We start from the raw sequence: 19984 nt of genomic DNA on the forward strand, positions 1-19984 counted from the left end.
AAGGTATACCTATAAAAACCATTTGTCTTGCAAAGAAAGAAGAGTCTCTTTATTTGCTGATGATATCACTATGTACAGAAAATCCTAAGGCATCTACTAACAAGCTCCTAGCAATAATAAGTGACTCTAGCAAGATTACTAGAAACAAGTAGGGTATTTTCCAAAAGTGGCCACATTGTCTCCCGTCCCACATGCTCTTTCAGGAGGGGACTATGCCACTCCGGCATCGAGAGATGGAGGCTAATTTCGCCCTCTTTGAATTAGAATAGGCTTGTGACTGCTTCTACCAAAAGCGTACAGGGGGCACGACTTCTGAGTACGGTGTGTGACTTCTGAGGCTCAGTCACGAAAAATGCAGCTTCCACCTTGTTTGCGGACAGAGTCTCACCGGGAGCCTTGAACCATCCAGCGACAGGTCTGACTATCCCAAGGCCACCATGCCATGAGGACACTCAGTGCGTGGAGAGGCCAGGAGTGGGCGATCCAACCCAAAATCCTACTCTTAGAGTCACGCAGGCCCAGGGCGCCAGGCTCTTAAATGAACGGGAGTCTAGATGCTTCCAGCCCCCACCCAGACATCATGGTACACAAATGAGCCGTCCACACCAGGCCCTGACGGAGATCCTGACCCACAGAACCCGAGAGCACAAAGGCACAGCTGCTTCCAGTCAGGGGGTTTGGGAGTCATCTGTTAGGCAGCAGCGCCTGGGAAACTGTCCGTTTGCAAAAATCAGCTGTATTTATATATACCCCTAGTATATCAATCCCAAATTGATTTACTACAAATCAATAGTAAAAAATCCAAAAATAAAAAATACCAACAAAGCTATACCATTTGAAGTAACATCAGAAAAAAACAAAATATTCAGAAATAAATTTAACAAAGTATGACCAATACCCTACACCAAAAACTGCAAAATGTTTGTGAGGATAAATTAAAGAATACCTAAAGAAATATACTATGCTCACAGATAAGAAGACTCGATATTTGTTAATATTGTCAATATGAGGGAAAATGACATTCAAATTCCACATATTCTCATTCAAAATCTCAATAGGCTTTTTTTTTGGTAGGAAATGGCAAATAACAAACTTTATATAAAAATGCCAAGGACCAAAATTACTTAAGATAATTTTTAAAAAGAACAAAGAGGATGGTCTTACCCAACACCATGAAAATCTGCAGTAATGAAGACAGTGTGAACCGGATTAAGATCCATTCGTAGGTCAATGGGACAAAACAGGGTGTCCAGAAACAGACACACACTTATACAATCATCTAATTTTCAGCAAAAGTGAAATAGGACAAAACTGTTTTCAATAAATGGCATGTTGTTCACCAGGATATTTGTAGAGGAAAAAAATGAACCCTGACATCTTCCTTACACCATATACAGAAATTAAGTCAAGCTAGGTTGTAGACCTAAAACTAAAAACTAAAATTATCAATCATAACATGGGTATAAATCTTGGCATTGTGGAGGTAGGCAGGACACAGAAAACTATTACGACAAAAGAAAAAAAAATGATAAATTGATTTTATCAAAGTTGAAACTGTTGGCTCATAGAAGACGCCATTAATGAAATGAACTGACAAGTCACAGGACTCAAAAGCATGCTCAAAAGATCTATCTTGACAAAGGACTGCTATTGGAATTGGAACAAATGAAGACCCTGCGGGGGATGCAATGTTGGAGAAATCGCATTCTGACGTGGTACGGCCAGAACTTAACAGGCATCTAGAAGAAGATGTGGACATGAATGTTCCCAGAAATGTTATTCACAAGAGCCCAAGACCAGAAACAGCCTCGGCTGCCACCAACAGGAGGACGGATAAACTGTGATAGATTCACACGGTGGAATACTACTTAGTAATCAAAAGGAATCTACTATTCATTCAGGCAACCACATGGATTCTTATGGTTTTCAATGCTATTGTAAATTGAATTTTTTAATTTTCATTTTTAAATTGCTTGCTGCTCAATGATTAATTCTTAATGAACCTTCTGTCACAGGCCAGTAACTAACACATTCTTATCTGTTTAATAAACCTTGGCAGGAGTCCTCAATTTTATTGACTGGGACTCTGAAGTCACCTACCTAAGATTCTTCCCCACAGGGACACAGTTGAGCTGGCATCTGGGGCAGGTGTGGATTTGACACATCTAAACGGACTCGGCGCTCCATGCATTCATTCTCCTACCCCAGGCCTCCACCAAGCGCTCCAATGCCCTGTCCAGGTGAAGACTCTGCTTCTTGACGTATACAACAAATGCCAAATCACAGCTCAGTTGGAGTGCACTTTCTCTCTGCCTGGGCATCAGACCAGTCCTTCCTTTGTTACTCTCTTTCAGATAATGACATCCCTGGGGCTTAGTCCATTCCAAGTTCCAGCTGCCTGAGCTCATGGCAGAGGCTCCTGAGCTGTCCTCAACTGCCTTTGGCCGGCCCCCTCTGTGAACAAGCACTGTAAGGAGCCGCACGTCTCCCCAGCTTGGTGTGCAGGATAGGGTTTCCCCCAGCTACCCTGTCGCCTCCCTGGTGTTAACACCAATGGTCAACTCACACCAGCCCTACCTGAAGGCTAACACCTGCTGGCAGGCAGAGTCCACTCCAGCCTGAGCCACGGGCCTGGCCGTTTCCTGACCTTTCTCTAAATGAGTCACAACGCCACTGCGTTTCTGGCCTTTTCTCTGACAAGTTCCAAGACAATTTAGTCACTTTCCCCAATATTCCTATCACTTCCATGCCACCGACCAGTTCTTAGAATTCAATAATTCTTCCCCAAGGAAAGGAAATGTAAATGACTAATTATAAAAGGCAACGGTTCTTTTCTACTCAAAGAAGCCGTCCCGTTAAGTAATGAATCTACGAGTAATAGTATGACTTCGGGGTAGGCAAATATGGAAGCTGTAATTCAAGAAGTCATAGCGAACTGACAACCTTGGGGCGAGTGCTGTTAGTGAAATGAAAAGACTGGCAGAAGTGCAAGAATAATCCCCTAAAAGCCTGAGAGGGCCTCATCCAGCCTGAACTTTATATATATATATATTTTTATATATATTTATATATATATATATTTTTTATATATATATATATAATTTTTTTTGAGATGGAGTCTGGCTCTGTCGCCCCAGCTGGAGGGCAGTGGCTCAATCTCGGCTCACTGCAACCTCTGTCTCCTGGGTTCAAGCAATTCTCCTGCCTCGGCCTCCCGAGTAGTTGGGATTACAGATGCGTGCCACCACACCTGGCTAATGTCTGTATTTTTAAAAGAGACAGGGTTTTACCATGTTGGCCATGCTGGTCTCAAACTCCTGGCCTCAAATGATCCACCCACCTCGGCCTCCCAAAGTGCTGAGATTACAGGCGTGAGCCACCGTGCCCAGTCCAGAACTTCTCACTGGATACCCAGTTTAAACTCCCAGGGAGAGGGAGGGGCTGAAACAGCACTAGTTCAGCAGCTTCCACTGCCCAGAAAGCGCACACTCAAAGCCAGTTATCTTCAGGCCCCGAAGCCAACGTGCTGTGTTAAAGCAAATCTTTCTTAAAGAAGGGTTCCATCAGCTGGAATCGGCCCAGGTGTATTTCTGTGATCTACACAAAAAATCATCCCCAAAACATAGCTACTAATACCAAATAGCATTAAAAGGACATCCATGAAACCACCGAAAGAAACAGCCCACCAAATTTTTTTTTTTAATTAAGTGACTGGAACCCTCACAGTGTACTTGGTAGAGAAGAAGAAAACAAACAAACAAAAAAACCTGGTCTTCTCATTCTGGCACCAGCTACTCTGCCAGCTGGTTGGGGAGCCACAAAGGACCCTCCCTCCAACCTCACACCCCAGGTCACTACAGAAAAACCAGAGCCCCGGAAACCCACACACGGTCAACCTGTGCACACTCACCCACCTCACATCACCCAGAGAACGACACACAGAGTGAAACTCAGGCAAATGGGCAGAAAGCCCAGCCGGGAAAGAAAATGAAAAATAAAGACAAGAATGCAAAGAAATTATTTCTCCAAATTAAGCTTATCTGAATTTTTTTAAAGTACTTACAATCAAAGCTACCACACAACTGAGGAAGACAGCACAGAAATTCTGTCCTCAGCATTGAGGATTAGTCCCCATGAGGCTTAAATGGGAGGTTCAAGGTCATCACTGCCGCACTGAGTGGTACCCCACTTTGAGGGCAACCCACCCCTGCCCTACCTCACACCCGTTTGCCCACAAGCCAGCCTGGGCACCCTCCTGCGCTGTGGAAACTTGACCAGATGGTCTGCCGTGCCAGATCCAAGACACTTATTGCACCACAAAATACAGGACTTTTCTCACAACCTCATTCAGTCTCAAGATGAAACCGTCCAGCTGGAGTCAGTAACAGGGTCACGCAGGTGGAAAATGTTGAGCCCAGATCCAGTGACTGCAAGTGCAGCATTCCTATGCAATGCTTCTTACTGTGGTGCCACAAAGGTTCTTCCCAGGCGGAACTGTCCATGCAGCGGCATCTCCCAGTGGTGGTAACCACTGAAAAGCTCCCCAGACATTCCTAATGAGGCAGTAGGGCACCCCACCGCTGCCACCACTCCACACCGGGCACTTGCTCCGCATGGCCAACAAGGTCTACAGCTGGCCTCGGTGTTCTTGCACCTGCCCGCCAATGCCTGTCCCGCCACCACTTAGTTTAGGCTCCTGTTTGGGTCCTAGGTGAAACTCCCCTCCTTCATCCAAATACAGCCCACATCCCACTGCAAGCGTAGACGTCCCTCAGGGCAGTGCAAATGACCTCGATTTGTTGTTCACATGACCGGCAGGTCAGCAATGGGTTTCCAGGCATTACTTGCTGGACAGGGCATCTCCCCTAAGACCAGCACATCTGGAAATGTAGCTGCTTTGCCTTTTCCCCCAACACCAAATGCCCCCGAGTAAAAAGACTGTCTCTTGGCTGGGCGTAGTGGCTCATGTCTGTAATCCCAGCACTTTGGGAGGTCGAGGAAGGTGGATCACGAGGTCAAGAGATCAAGACCATCCTGGCCAACATGGTGAAACCCCGTCTCTACTAAAAATATAAAAATTAGCCGGGCGTGGTGGCGTGTGCCTGTAGTCCCAGCTACCCGACAGGCTGAGGCAGGAGAATCGCTTGAACCCGGGAGGCAGAAGTTGCAGTGAGCCAAGATCGTGCCACTGCACTCCAGCCTGGCGACAGAGCAGGACTCCATCTCAAATAAAATAAAAGAAAAGAAAAAGACTGTCTCTTAGACACCTAGCAGGAAGGGCATCGATCCACCAGAGATGAGTGATGAGGCCCGAGTATCTGGGGAGGGTCACAAGGACACTTTCCAGAGCTGTCAAACATCAACCCAGCTTCCCAGCCTCAAGCTCCAGCACACACTCCTACTCCCTAAGCACTCTGAGTGATCCCACACCACGGAGTCTCAATTTAGTCTAGAATGCTCTTCTAAATCTGCTAATCCCCCACCCAGACCTTGGTCTACCTGGCTCCTGGTAACTGCTGGCATTGCTGTTCTTACAGATGTTCTGTGCAGGCTGGAAAAGAATGAATATTCTCTGTGTGCTGGATATGGGGGTCTAGATATGTCCATTTGGCCAAACTGTGCAGTGTGCGTCCTCCCAGATCTTGCTAATTCTTACCTGCTCGATCTACTGTATTAGTCTGTTTTCATACTGCTATAAAGCACTGCCCGAGACTGGGCAACTCATAAAGGAAAGAGGTTTAATTGACTCACAGTTCACCATGGCTGGGGAGGCCTCAGGAAGGAGAAGTACCGAGCAAAGTGGGGGAAGAGCCCCTTATAAAACCTCAGATCTCGTGAGAACTCACTCACTATCGGGAGAACACCATGGGGGAGACCACCCCATGGTCCCATCACTTCCACCTGGTCTCTCCTTTGACACGTGGGGGATTATGGGGATTACAATTCAAGGTGAGATTTGGGTGGCGGCACAAAGCCTAACCATATCACCTACTAATCACTGAGAGACAGGAAGGCTGGTGCTGGACTGTGTGGGTCTAAATCCCAACGCTGCAACTAACTAGCCACAAAATGGGAAGTGCCTTATGGGTGGTTGTGAGGGAAAATGAACTAATATTACAACGAAGCACTCAGAACAGTGTCTGGCACTGACAACCACCACCCCTCTCCCATCATACTTATGTACATGTGCAGAAATATGGGGTCAAGGTCATGCATTCTAGATTAACTTTTCCCTGGTAAACGTATCCACTGACAGTGATACTCTTTGTCTCTAGGAATGTTTTTTGCCTTAAAAATCTATCTCATTTAATACCTCCATGGCTATTACACAGCTACATATGGGCTACAGAGCTACGTAACTATTACTTTGGTTAATATTCTTCTGTTGCATATCCTTTCTACTTGTCTTCTTGTGGTTTAGGTGTCTTGCAAGCAGCAAATAGCTGGATTCTGTTTTTAAATCTAATCTGACTGGACAGCTATTTTTCTTCAGAAGATGAGACACATTATTCTCCTTTTTTCTGGCCTTTTTTCTGGCCTTTTTTTTTTTTTTTTTTTTTTTTGAGACGGAGTTCTCTTCACCCAGGCTGGATGAGACTCAGCTTTCTCGCCTCTTTCTTATTCAGTCCCGAGTAGCTGGGCTTCACTCTCACCGTGTTAGCCGGGATGTCTGGCTATCGTGATCCGCCCGTCTCGGCCTCCCAAAGTCTAGGGAGATCTCTTTCTTATTCAGTGGCTTCACTCTCATGTCTCTATAGGTAATTTCTTTCAACTCATCTTTCTGGAGATTTGTTTATTATTAACAACATCTCATCAATGCTGAAAAAATCCCAGCCATAGCTTTACAAATATTGACCTTCCTCCACTAACATTTTCTCTTTCTAGTTCTATTTTTTAAATTCTATCTTTCACGTCTTAATCTGCTGTATTTTCAGTATCTCTCTGTGTTGCCCAGTCGGTAATTTTCTCAGCACTACATTCAATTCTAAATAACTCTCTCTTCTCTTTTGTCTAATGAGATTTAAATTTCAGTGACTCTGATTTTGACTGCTGGAAGTTCTCTTTGGTTCCTTTTAAAATCTGTGACTTCTGGCCGGGCACGGTGGCTCAAACCTGTAACCCCAGCACTTTGGGAGGCTGAGGCAGGCAAATCACAAGGTCAAGGGATTGAGACCATCCTGGCCAACATGGTAAAAGTACAAAAATCAGCCAGGCATGGTGGTGCGTGCCTGTAATGCCAGCTACTCAGGAGGCTGAGGCAGGAGAATCACTTGAACCTGGGAGGTGGAGGTTGCAGTGAGCCGAGATCGCGCCACTGCACTCCAGCCTGGGCAACAGCGAGACTCCATCTCAAAAAAAAAAAAAAAATCTGTGAGTTCTTTCTTCAGAGTCTTTATTTTAAAACTGTTTATTTCTCCTTAATGTTTCAAAGTTACACATTGTCTGGTTCCTTTCAAATCGCTGTTCTAGTGTCTCAAGTCTCTGGGTACAAATCCTCCTAATGAGAGTAATCGCTAACATTTATTCCCGGCGCACTCCTTCTCCGCTTGGTTTGTACTTCGTCTGCCGTGAGGTCATCTGCAGACGCCTCTTCCCATGGGAACGCCACAGGCCTGTGGCAGGAGATCATCCCTCCAGGGCAGAAGTTCTCAGAGGGTAGCCAGCCAACTGCTGGGGGTCACCAGACCTTTCAAGGGGTCTGTTACATTGAAACTGCTGTCATAGTAACACGAAGGCATGATTCACCTTCCTCATGGTGCTGACATTTGTGCCGGTAGTACACAGGCAGCGGTGGGTAAAACTGCGGGCATGCTGGCAGCAGGCAGGGCAGTGCCCTCACCACACTCACCGTCACTGTCTTCCCAATAGCACATGCTCACGGTGTGAAAACGAAAGGCTGTTTCGCTTAAGGATGCCCTGGATGCGGCGGGAAAGGTCACTCATCTTACTATTAATATTGTGTTCAGCCTCAGCCCTGAACGACAGGCGGGAAGAACACGGAAAGCCCGAGGGGCAAATCCAGAAACAGAGGCTTCAAGGAGAGCACTTGGTGCGCGGGCTTCAGTTGTGAGCTGAACTGAACACTTTCTTCAAAAAACATCATGTTTACATGAAAGAAGGACTAGCAGACAAACCAGTTATTCAAACGTGGGTCTCTGGAAGATATTTTCTCAAAAATGAATGAGGTCGGCCTGTCACTTCAAAAGAAACAAGGAACTGTGTTTGTTGCCAATGATAATACCTGAGGTTTTAAATTAAAATCTGAATTTTGGGCCGGGCACGGTGGCTCAAGCCTGTAATCCCAGCACTTTGGGAGGCCGAGACGGGTGGATCACGAGGTCAGGAGATCGAGACCATCCTGGCTAACACAGTGAAACCCCGTCTCTACTAAAAAATACAAAAAACTAGCCGGGCGAGGTGGCGGGCGCCTGTAGTCCCAGCTACTCGGGAGGCTGAGGCAGGAGAATGGCGTAAACCCAGGAGGCGGAGCTTGCAGTGAGCCGAGATCCGGCCACTGCGCTCCAGCCTGGGCGACAGAGCAAGACTCTGTCTCAAAAAAAAAAAAAAAAAAAATCTGAATTTTGGAAGACTTTTGTCTGCCACCCTGGGCCTGACAGCTGTTTCTTATGAGATGGTGGGTCTAAATCCCACTTATAATACTAACAAATTTGATCATACGATGAAACGTATCAACATTTAAAAGATCCGTACACCTCAGTCAGCCAATATTTTCCAAATCGCCAATGAATGATGCTACAGAGCCAATATATGGGTAAAAGATCCTATCGAAGTATAAGACAGGCCATCAACTTTAATGTAACTGAGTATAAAACATTCACTGATCAGGTTTCAGATTTCATATCGCAACTAACCTTTTTTAAGAAACTACCATTTGTTGAATAGTATAGTATTAATGAAAAAAGAATCCAAAATTCCCTGAAAAGGCTATTAAAACACTTCCTGGCCACACAATGGTGGCTCATACCTGTAATCCCAACACTTTGGGAGGCTGAGGCAGGCGGAGCACTTGAGGTCAGGAGTTTGAGACCAGTCTGGCCAACATGGTGAAACCCTGTCTCTAACAAAAATACAAAAATTACCCGGGTGTGGTGGTGTGTGCCTGTAATTCCAGCTACTCAGGAGGCTGAGGCAGGAGAATGGCTTGAACCTGGGAGGCAGAGGTTATAGTGAGCTGAGACTGCACCACTGCCCTCAAGCCTGGGAGACAAAGCGAGACTTCATCTCAAAAAAAAAAAAAAAAAAGGCACTTCCTTTTCCAACTACGTATCTAGATAACGCTGGATTTTTTTCACATTCTTCGGCCAAAACAAAAACTACCACAACAAATTGAATGTAGAAGTAGATATGAGAATTCTTCCCCTATGAAGTTAGACATTAAGGAGATTTGCAAAAATGTAAAACAATGCCTTTCTTCTCACTAAACATTTTTATTTTGAAAAATGCAATTTACCATAAAAATATTACTTATAATAATACATAATGGGTTTTTCGTTGTTTTTTAAAATAAATTACTAAGTATTTTTAATTTTCTCTATTTGAATTTCTAATATGGCAGTTATCAAGAGAATTAACCCCACACAAACAAAAGCTCTTCGAACTCTTAATAACGTTTGGAATGCAGAGTCCAAGGCACACAGGCCTGGGCGTGTCCACGGCAGGGGTCGTGTCTCTGCTCTGGGCAGCTCTTGATCTCCCTGCACGGGACTGGCTTCTGTGATCGCACCTTGCCAGGGCAGGAAAGCCTGCACTCCTAGCCATGAGGCGGCCTGACAATTCCCTCCAGTTCACTAGCGTCAGCCAGTGGAGTCAGCGCTGTTCACTCCTGGAGGACCTCGCTGCTGCTCTTAAGGAGTCCCACAATGTGTGTTAAACAATCTTTGTTTAATACCGCGGATACGGTTTGGATCTGTGTCCCCACCCAAATCTCATGTTCAGTTGTAATTCCCCGTGCTGGAGGCGGGGCCTGGCTGGAGGTGACCGGATCATGGTGGGGAGGGGGGGCAGTTTCTAATGGGTTAGCACCATCCCTGCTAGCGCTGCATCAGGAGACCTGGTTGTTTAAAAGTGTGTGGCACCTCCCCCAACCCCTCCCTCCTGCTCCGGCCACGTAAGACGCACCAGCTTCCCCTTCACCTTCTGCCATGATTGAAAGTTTCCTGAAGCCTCCTCAGCTATGATTCCTGTACAGCTTGTGGAACAGTGAGCCAATTACACCTCTTTCTCTATAAATTACCCAGTCTCAGGTACTTCTTTAAGCAGTGCAAGAACAGACCAATTACCTAACGTTTCCAGGCATTTGTCGGGAGAAGAGTGGTTTGCTCTTTTTCCTAGTTTGCCGTCTATCTGAGGGCTAAAAGCCTCCTCTCCCAGCACTCTGTCCCTCGCCTCCATCAGCTGTCCTCTACCCCTGCTCCATCCCACCAGGCTCTGAGCTTCTTGGGGACAGAGGGGTGATAATGATTCACACCCCAAAGTCTTCCGCCTCTCTGAGCACCTGTAGAGGGCAGGTGCTTCACACATTCTGGCCAAAATGACAAGGTTGATGAATTACTGAAAACAAGTAGAATATGGAATCTCAAATTGAGGCTCCAAGGTGAGTCAAAAACATAGTTATGACTATTCAGGACATCCAAAGATTAAAAAAAAAAAAAAAAAGATGTGGTTTCTGCCCTCTAGAACTTCCCCTGCAAATGGAACTCACTTCTATGTATTTCAGCCAGGAAAGGTCATAGAGCAGCCAACGTGGGTTTTAACACAAGCCATGTCACCTGGGCAATGGGCCTCATCTCTCTTGGTCTCAGCCTTGTGTGCTGGGTGTAACCGAGCTCCAACCTGTCCCGGGAATGCCCACGCCAGGAAGCACCATCACGGTGGAGACACTGTTAGTTCCTCACATTCATTCCCATGGTGACTACCCACCAATCACAGAAACTGTGGGGCTAGAGGCCCTTTAAGATCCTCTTCCGGGTGAGGAGGAGCCCCTGGCACACAGTTCCGGTTCAGCGGCTCCACTGAAGCCTCTGCAGCAATGGCGTGGACGGCTGCCACAGAGCTGATGAATAAACACGCCTGTGAAAGAGCACTGGGAACGACCGGCGGAGGCCAGGCTGAGCGCGCACTTCAGAAAACCAAGAGAGCGTTTCCCCAAGGGGTTCAATCAGGGTGATGACGTGATGAAAAGGTTGCTTGAGGAAGATGGTTCCAGCAGTTCCAGGAAGAATGAAATGCAGATAGTAAGACCAAGAGTAGGGAAAGGAGCTAAGAGGCAGAAGCGGCCAGGTCCTCCGGGAGCGGACACGCCGGTCCGCATGTTGCCTTGGTTTTAAGTGAGTACATGGCCTCATACTTCTCTGAACTTAAAACAGCGGCAGTGCTTGTAAACACTGAACAGTCCCCAGGAGGAGCTCTGCTCGGGCGGCCTTATCTACGGGAATCACAGCTGAGCTGCCAAGTCCCCTGGATGGTGGGCACTGACATCCCTCAACTCTTGCTCCTGGGAGGATCACGTGGAATCCGTCGTGGCAGGTGAGAGAAAGATAAACAGCTGCCACGGGACGGCGATGTGCCATAAACACACACGCCAGGAAAGCATGATCCCTTACACTCATCCGCCCTGCCAATAAACCATTTCATCAGGCTACAAATCTCAGGTGAAAAATGAAAAGCCAGCATCGATTTCATTGTACAGTGGATTTTATTTACAAATAGAGGCCAGATAATCTTGTATTTAAATGGCACAAGTCCCATCACTCACCATCAGAGAAGTGACATTTGAAATTTATAAAGTTTTACATTATGATTCAATCCTTTTTCTAAGAGGGCAAAAAGCCGAAAGGTCTAGGAGAAAGAATAAAATGTACGAAAATATTAGCAAAGGAGGGGAAATGATAAATTGGTGCTTGGGCCAAAATATGTCTCTAGTGGGCACATTTTTCTTTACAAGGAACAAAGTAAGTCACGAGGAGTCTGGACCAGCCAATAGATGCGAGGTTTCCATTCTCCAACTGTACGACAGACTTCTACTTTCTCCTTTTTCGTTCCTACATTATGAAAAGTAACAGCAAAAACCACGTATCTTTCCTTAACAGAACCTTTCAGCTAATATATTCAAACTAAGCCTGGAGTCTAAACCTTAGACCACAGGCTATAAAAGCCATGTTCTGACGATTTCGAATCAAGTAGATGAGCTGAGACCTCTTCACTTAGGGGTATCAGGAACAACCTTCACTGCAATGGCTCAGGAAAAGTCAAGCCCTGCTAGGCAATGCAGATGACAAGTGGCAACCCCACCTCTCTCAGATGAGGGCCCCCGCTTTGAGCCGGGATAACAAGGATGCTGGTAGAACATGCAGAACCTCCCAGGAGGCCCAGCTCTCAGCAGAGGGCCACCTACATGTGAACACCTGTGACGGCCTTGGCATCTCGTTCCTCAGAAAACGATTATCCACCCAAACCGTGCTCTGGGCTTTCACCTTCCCCTGCCTGACAAGTCCTGCCTGCTCTGTCAGCAAAATTCACTGTCCCATGAAATCTACTATTTCCCACCTTTGGGGTCGAGTGCCTTCTGTCCCCTCATGCCATACTTACCCGTCTACCCTCCGCCCCCAGTGAGCTTCCGGAGCAGGCCTCACCCTTACTGGCCACTATTCCCAGGTGTGGAGCACAGCACCTCACAGGAAGTGGGTGTCTAGAAAGGATGTGCCAGCCTCAGATAAACTAAGACGCCCACACCCGCTCCAGGGCCTGTCCATCCCCCTCAGTCATTCCTCTGTAGTATCAGCTGGCTCCAGTCCTCATTCCTGACTCGCCTACCAACAAGCCCTTCCCAGGCACTGTGTGGAATTCCGCCCCTACGCCGTTCCACAAGATCGGCCCTGTCACTGGGAGACCTGTGGCTTTTCTACAAAAATCTCAGCCACTAACCCTAGTTAGTCTCTGCAGAGACCCGCAGAGTCCCCACTGTGGTGCAGGGGACTCCTACCAGCTCATGTTGCTCTCCGGGAGCAGGCACGGCTGCAGCGCCCCACGCACGTGGAGCCCTGGCCACCAATACTTCAGGACCAGGGCTCACGGCCTGGTGTCAGAGACCAGGAGCTGCGGCCCCCGATCTGAGGCCCTTTAAGGGGGATCTCTCTTAGGACAGCCAGCCACACACACGCAGCTACCGTGAGCCTGTGCCCCATTTGGTGGTGGTGGCTACAGTCTGCAGGCAGCAGGGGATGAGACTCTGCACCTCCCTTCCTGCCGGGCCCTCAGCAGGACACAGTGACCGTGCCCAGAATGAGGGGCACACACACTGTGTCTCACGCTTCGTCAGCCCGGAGGGGTCGGTGCTATTCCAGATGTAGGAAAGTGAGGCTTCAGGAGAGACTGCACGGCCACGCTGAGACTCAGGAGCAGCCCAAGGCCTCAAGCTCTCTTCACCGCACGGGCTGTGGACGTGGGCTGTGTCCCTGTGGGCGCGGGCGCTCACCTGAATGCCGTCCAGCAGCTTGCTCATGCACCAGTAGGTGTCGGCTTCAATGTTGCGCAGCACCTCTGCGGGCACGCCGGAGACGTCCACCGTGTCCACCTCCTCTGCCTCTGGGCGGCGCCGAGCATGCAAAAGACAAGGAGACTTAGCCACACGGGACCTTTACTCACGAGGAGGCCCACGGAGGAAGAGAGCTGAGCCCACATCCAGCTCCCCCCACCCACTCTCATCAGTCTAGCTAAATGACTCATGCAGCCTTCCACCTCATCACTTACTGCTTCTCAATCTTAACACCTAATTAGTTGCAGATAATTAATATTCTGAATCCTCTACAATTAATTAACATAATTAATACATTATAAATTATTGCTTCTCAGGCATTTCACATTCTAATAAGAGAGAAAATAGAATATATTACTTAATCCTAACAGATCTGAAAGTTTTTTCAGAAGATTTTGAAAACTCTGCTTCTGATATATTTACATATTCATTTGGCAATCATTCCTCTAAAAACCTCTTTCCAAAGTTAGAGTTTCCCAAACTACACTGGGTAAATACTTCTATGCTAGGATCGAAAACCCCAGAAAGCCGTAACACAGATGTGCTTCAAAGATAGAATGGACAATGGTGCTCTAAATAATTTCCTTCTTAAAGTACAAAAAACCTAATGAGAAAACATAATCTAAAAGTTTTTAAAATGCAAAACAGATGCCTAATTGAAACAGCTTATCAGATATTTGAACAAACTAATTTTAGATCCTTACAAAACTGCTGTCATCCAGCAAAATACTCATAAATGTTTTAAAAATTATCTACCCTATTTTTAATTTTTTTTTTTCGCTTTAGTTTTATTTGCATGGCATCTTTGCAAGGAAAATGTTCTTTAAGAAAAGAAACATTTCAGCCCAGAATATATTTAGAAAGGTTTAAGCAGATAAACATCACAATCATGATAGGGATGTTAACGCTGCCGGTGTTGGCCGGGGGCTGCTGATGCGCCAGGCCCTCTTCTGCGCGCTGTGAACGTGCGCGCTCATTTCAGCTGTCACCACTCTGCCGTCACCACCCTTGAGCCCTGACAACAGTGGGGTAAAGAGGGGCAGGGCCGTGGCTATGCCGAGCAACCTGGTACACGCCGGGAGGAGGGTGCTAGATACAGTGCCACCTACTGGTCCCAGAACCCAGGTCCCTAAGTGCTCCCCGAGGACCCAGAGGCCCACCTCACATTCGTGTTGCATACAGTCCTATCCCATCGCGCTGCTTCCCAGCTGCGGCCCTGCACAATGGCTAACTCACACTGAAGCTCTGCACAATTGCTAACTCACACTGAAGTGTGACTGGAAGAGACGAGGTGACACGCCACCTCCCACGGTTCTTGGTTCACCCCAGAACCAGCAGGATAAAAGGGGAAGAGCGCCTCCGTGTCTGACCCTCCAGCAGGAGCGAGCAGCTGGGCGCTTGAGGGTCTGGACAGGGAGGTGACAGCCCGGGACACATCCAACATGGCGGGGCCTGTGGGAACACGAGAGGGTGGGCGGATTCCAGCCAGTTCGCGCATCACTCCTCTCTCTGGGGTGGTGGCGGTGGATCCTCAGTCACTCCATGGGTACTGCTTTGATTGGGTCCTGGGTTTTGTAAACTGAGAGATAATTCAACCGCCATAAAATCCACTCTTTAGCGTGTGAGACGCAGTGGTCTTTAGTAGGGTCACGAGGCTGCACAAACGTCACCACTAGTTCCAGAGCCTTTCCGTCCCCACAGAAAGAAACGCTGGACCCTTTAGCGGCCGCTCCCCACTCCCCACCCCGCGCCTGGCAACCACGAACCTGCCTGTCTCTATGGAGTTGCCTATGCTGGACATTTCACACTGCTGGAATGAGGCTCTGCGGCCCTCTGTGACCGGCTCCTTCTCACTGAGCACGATGTTCTCCAGTCATCCACGTGGCAGCCTGTGTCAGTGCCTCACTCCTCTTCACGATAGAGCCGCGCCCCCTACGGCCACGCCACCCCCCTACGGCCAGGCCACGCCGCGTCTCTGCATGCCTCAGCTGGTAGACCCTGGGCTGTCTCCACTAAGGGGTAACGTGGACACAGAGCAGGTCCCCTGTGTGGGATCCGTCCCCGTACGCCAGGCACCAGGCACAGACATGAGTGACAGATTCAACGCTCTCAAGATGCTCATGAATTAAAGGGGAAAACAAGAGACTTTAAAGATTGAAAACATCCATGTTAGGCGTCAGTGTCACCCAGTGGCATGGAGAAATGTATGGGTTCCTCCTGGGACCTGGCATGCGAAGGACACCGTTGTCCACAGTATACTGGGCGCTCCCAGGCCCTCACTCTCTTGGCCTGTGTTTTCACCCCAGAAGGCAGGTCCCAGTCCCCCGTTCCCTCAAATGTGGGGCTAGGATGACAAGTGCTGCTGGCTGACCATGGCTCCATCCCCGGACCCTCCTCCCAGGCAGGTGTGTCCATGACACTGGCACTCTCCTGGGGGCTCTGTCCACCCACCGGCCCCCTGCAGGGCTGCAGGCTCTCCCTCCAGCAAGTGGCAAGGTGTCTGGCCTTAAAACTCTGCTGGCCCAGGAGCCCGGGTTGATGTGAGCACACTGTCTGATGAAGCCCTCACAGGGACTCCCAGGGAAAGGCCCTGTCTCCCAATTTCCCACGGCAGCCCAAGGTGGGAGGCGTTATTTCCACCGGTCCACAGATGCAGAAACTTAGGCCTCCACACGCTGATCAGTGTGCTTTGTGAGGCAATGGCGGGAGTGAGCAGGACAGGCCTGCCTGGACTCCAAGTCCGGCCCCCTTGTAACGCCTTTCCTACTGGAAGGAACGCCAGCAAAAGCCAAGCATGTAGACAGGCATGTGAGTGGTCTCCCCAGGGCCCCAATTCCTCCCTGGGAAAACAGTCTGGGCAGAATCAACTCAACATTCTGCCGGCCTAGAGCAGGTCTGATTTTTATTGCATCTCAGGGAACTGAATCAGCAACAATAATCAGCGGGCTTCCTCGGAGAGGTTTCCCATCGACCTATCCTCTTTCAAGGGCCTTCCAAGCACAGAGACATTTCCTCAGGGATAATAAGAGTAAACAGGGAACCGAGGCCTCTCCAGACCTCCACAGCCTCTCCCCGAGGGCACAGACGCAGCTGGGCTGTTGCAGCTCTGATTCGCAGGGCCAGGGGTGCGTGAGCCAGGCAGGCCTCGCTCTCTGGGTCTGTTTAGCTGGCTTGTTATTTTATCTGAGGAAATGTCAGTGGCCTATTCTAGGTGTCATTTCTCACAATGGGCCATTTGTTACTCTTCAAGGTAATGAAGTAACGGCATTTAACTCAGAGAGGCCCCCGCGGCGATTTGTCTTCTACACGCCAGGAGAATTGGAATTACCCTTATTGTTAGAATGAGATAAATATCCCCCGCCACAGAAAGCATCCCCCACTTTGGCAAAGGCACACAGAGTGGCACAGGACACTCTGGACTCGAGGCTGTGACAGCAGGGTCAGGACCAGGACAAGCTGCAGAAAATACTCCCGGGCTGGTGTGTCTGGCCCCTGGGGAGACAGCCTGGGAAGGTCCAAGACCACCCAGAGGAGCCCTGGCCCTGGGTGTATGGCCCAGACGAACTGCAGGCAAGATCAGGTTCTCCCTGGCTTCCATCTGTTAGACATTGATCTACAAAACCACCTGGCCCAAGGACTAGACAGAGTCCACTGTGGGGTGACAATGGTCTCTGAATCAAGACTCTGAGATGTCCAACAGCCGTGACAGATTTTAACCCAAGAACTTCCCACTCAAAGGTACACACTGTCCACCAGGCACGCTGCCACCCGTGGGGCAAGGAGGGACGGAGACCGAGAAGGGAGCAAAGTAGAACGAGGCACGACCTGGGAAGCCTCATGGCTGGGGCCCGCATCGACCAGCACTGGGATGTTCACAGCCAGGCAAGCCACAACAAGGAGGACGGATTTACCTCCCAAAACGTGTCACTCCATAGGACAGCAGAGATGACAGCACTGACACCAATGGAAAGAAAGATTTTTCAGCTAAGATCACAAATGAGGAAGGAAAACACAGACACGGCAATTCCAAGCAATTCCAGGGTTCAAAGGAAGAAACAAGATTCAAAGGAAAAAAATGATCAATACACAGGTGAAAGCAGAGGAGGGAAGCAGAACCAGATGCCAATCAACGGAGGGCGGGGCCTAATGACATGGCAGCCATGGCTGTGGCCCTGGGGGTGAGGGTTGGGCAAGGGGCGCTCTCAGGCCCCAGGGCCTTGGGAGATCTGGGCTTAGAGATCTGAGCCATGGGAAATCTGAAGCCATGCCCAAGCTGCCTCGAAGCAGCTGGATGCCAGGAGGTGGGTAATTCACAAGGCACCCCTGGACTGTGGTGAGGGCGAGGGCAGATGTCTACAACCTCAGCTTCCTCCCAGCCAGGAGGGACCGTGACAGCCTGGGAGCCATGACAGAGATGGACCACTGCGGGGACTTTCGAAGGTGACATTTTTGCAAACACAGAAAAGCAATGAAATTTAAACCAACGTGTTTCCACATCTGAATATGATTCTATCTTTTACTTTTCTCATTTAATTATAAACATTAACACCAGCGTGTATAACAGTGCTCTGGAACTGCATTTGGCCCTTTCTTCTCCTTCATCAGTCACCACACCTCCATACAAGGGGCAGCCCCGTCCCCCATACCCTGGGGACACCAGGTTGAGAAGAGTGTGAGTCCTGACCCCAGTCCTGACCAGGGTGGCGGGGTGGCGAGTGCACAGGCTAACCCCAAGGGGAACCCGGACGAGGCAGAAAAGGCTCTCCCACAGCCCAGGGCAGAAGGTGAGCAGGCCCAAGCGGACCACAACAAAATGTGAAGTCATGGGACATAAAAACAGACGCTGAATTAAAAACCATCTCACTGGCCCTCTTAAACTGTAGAAAGGCTTTGGGGGATGATTTAACTAACCTTCTTTGAAAATGCTGCCCTGCTACAGTATGAAGGGAAAAAACCAATTTGTAAAATAAGCCCACCTTTATCAACAGCTCCGTTTACATGGAAAAGTCTACGACTGCATCTACATTAATCTACACAGAGGAGCATCATCCAGGGATGCCACACACAGGAAAGTCCGAACACTCCCGCAAGGCGGGGGGAGTGGGGCGGGAAGTTCGCGCTATTTGCTGCAGAAGGGCATAGAGTAAAAGGGAATGTGAGTTTTCACAATGAGCAGTTATTTCTGCAATACAAAAATAAACAATGTTTAAGCCTTTAGAACAGTTTAAATAAGGCCTGTCTTCTCCTCAGATAACTACCCCTAGAGCAGAAGATCCCACAGGTGGCGGTACTGCCCTTGTGAATGTTTCGAGAAACCTTCAGGGCATTTGGGGGTCAGAATGACGAGGGTGAGGGGTGCTGCTGGCATTCAGTGGGCAGTGTTACAAGGTGGGGAGAGCTGCACAGTCACCACGTCCAGCCTGAGACTCCACCAGTTCACGTGGACGGAGAGATGGATGAGTGGACAGATGATGGATGGGTAGGTGGGTGGATGAATGGTGGGTAGATATACAAAGCTAAGTTTTTGAAATGGAGGATATTTAGCCTGGTTAGGAGAAAAGCACACAGGGATATAATCGCCACTCTGAAATATGTGAAAAGCTGTTTTAGGGAAAACAGAGCAGAAATTCTTGGCCCCTCTTTCCACATCCAGAAAACAAAAAGGGTCAGAAGATTAAAGGGACAGGGGGATGAATGACTCAAAATCCAGATGGTCCCGGTGATGAAGGTTGCCCACCCAGGACCGCCGGCCACACAGTGAGGACACCTGCCCACCCAGGATTGCCGGCCGGGCAGTGAAGACATGTGCCCGCTCAGGACCACCAGCCACACAGTGAAGACACCTGTCCACCAACTGACAAGGCACTTGCGTGTTTCCACAGCTGGCCTTTCTGCATGGGAGCCCACATGTCCACACATGATTCCACTCCATCCAAAAGCCCCCAGGGGGGTCCATGCCACACTGCACAGGTAAGGAGGCTGCAGGTAACGTGCCCAGATCCTGCGCTAGGAAGTGGCAGAGCCTGGCCGCGAACCAGGTCTCTGCCTGATTAGTCTACATGCTTCTAATCGGGTTCACAGCAGGACCCCGCATGGCACAGAGGCCTCTGACTTGGTAAGAAGCGTCCATGATGGAGCCTCCCTTGTGTAGCTCCAACTCCAGGCAAGTCTAATTCCAGATACGAAACAGCTCCTCAGCCACGCCATGGGCGCCTCTCCTGTCATTCGGCAGAAGAGCCTGTCACCACAAAGCCACCCAAGCTCTGGGTCTCCTAAGCGGCTCATTTCCCTCATGGCCCCCCACCCCACCTCTGTGAGATGATGTCAGTCTCTGGAACCGGAGTAGAGGACTGGAATCATAGCTTGTAATTACCAGGAGGTGCACTGGAATCGTAGCTTGTAATTACCAGGAGGTGCACTGGAATCGTA

At 48.9% G+C, this 19984-nt stretch overlaps 2 protein-coding genes across 4 annotated transcripts in view; one reads left to right on the forward strand and one right to left on the reverse strand.

Annotated features, from left to right (window-relative positions):
* TBC1D22A (TBC1 domain family member 22A) overlaps positions 1-19984 on the reverse strand; it is a 417738-nt gene that overhangs the window by 185815 nt on the left and 211939 nt on the right. For all 3 annotated transcript variants that reach the window (XM_050805877.1, XM_050805878.1, XM_050805879.1), the window contains one exon: positions 13496-13605. In XM_050805877.1, coding sequence (XP_050661834.1) covers positions 13496-13605 — 110 coding nt within the window. The remainder of the gene's footprint in view (positions 1-13495; positions 13606-19984) is intronic.
* Positions 1-19984, forward strand: part of CERK (ceramide kinase) — a 461681-nt gene that overhangs the window by 150154 nt on the left and 291543 nt on the right. The window lies entirely within an intron of this gene.

This window comes from Macaca thibetana, chromosome 10, assembly GCF_024542745.1.
Source record: "Macaca thibetana thibetana isolate TM-01 chromosome 10, ASM2454274v1, whole genome shotgun sequence".
Lineage (NCBI taxonomy): Eukaryota > Metazoa > Chordata > Mammalia > Primates > Cercopithecidae > Macaca > Macaca thibetana.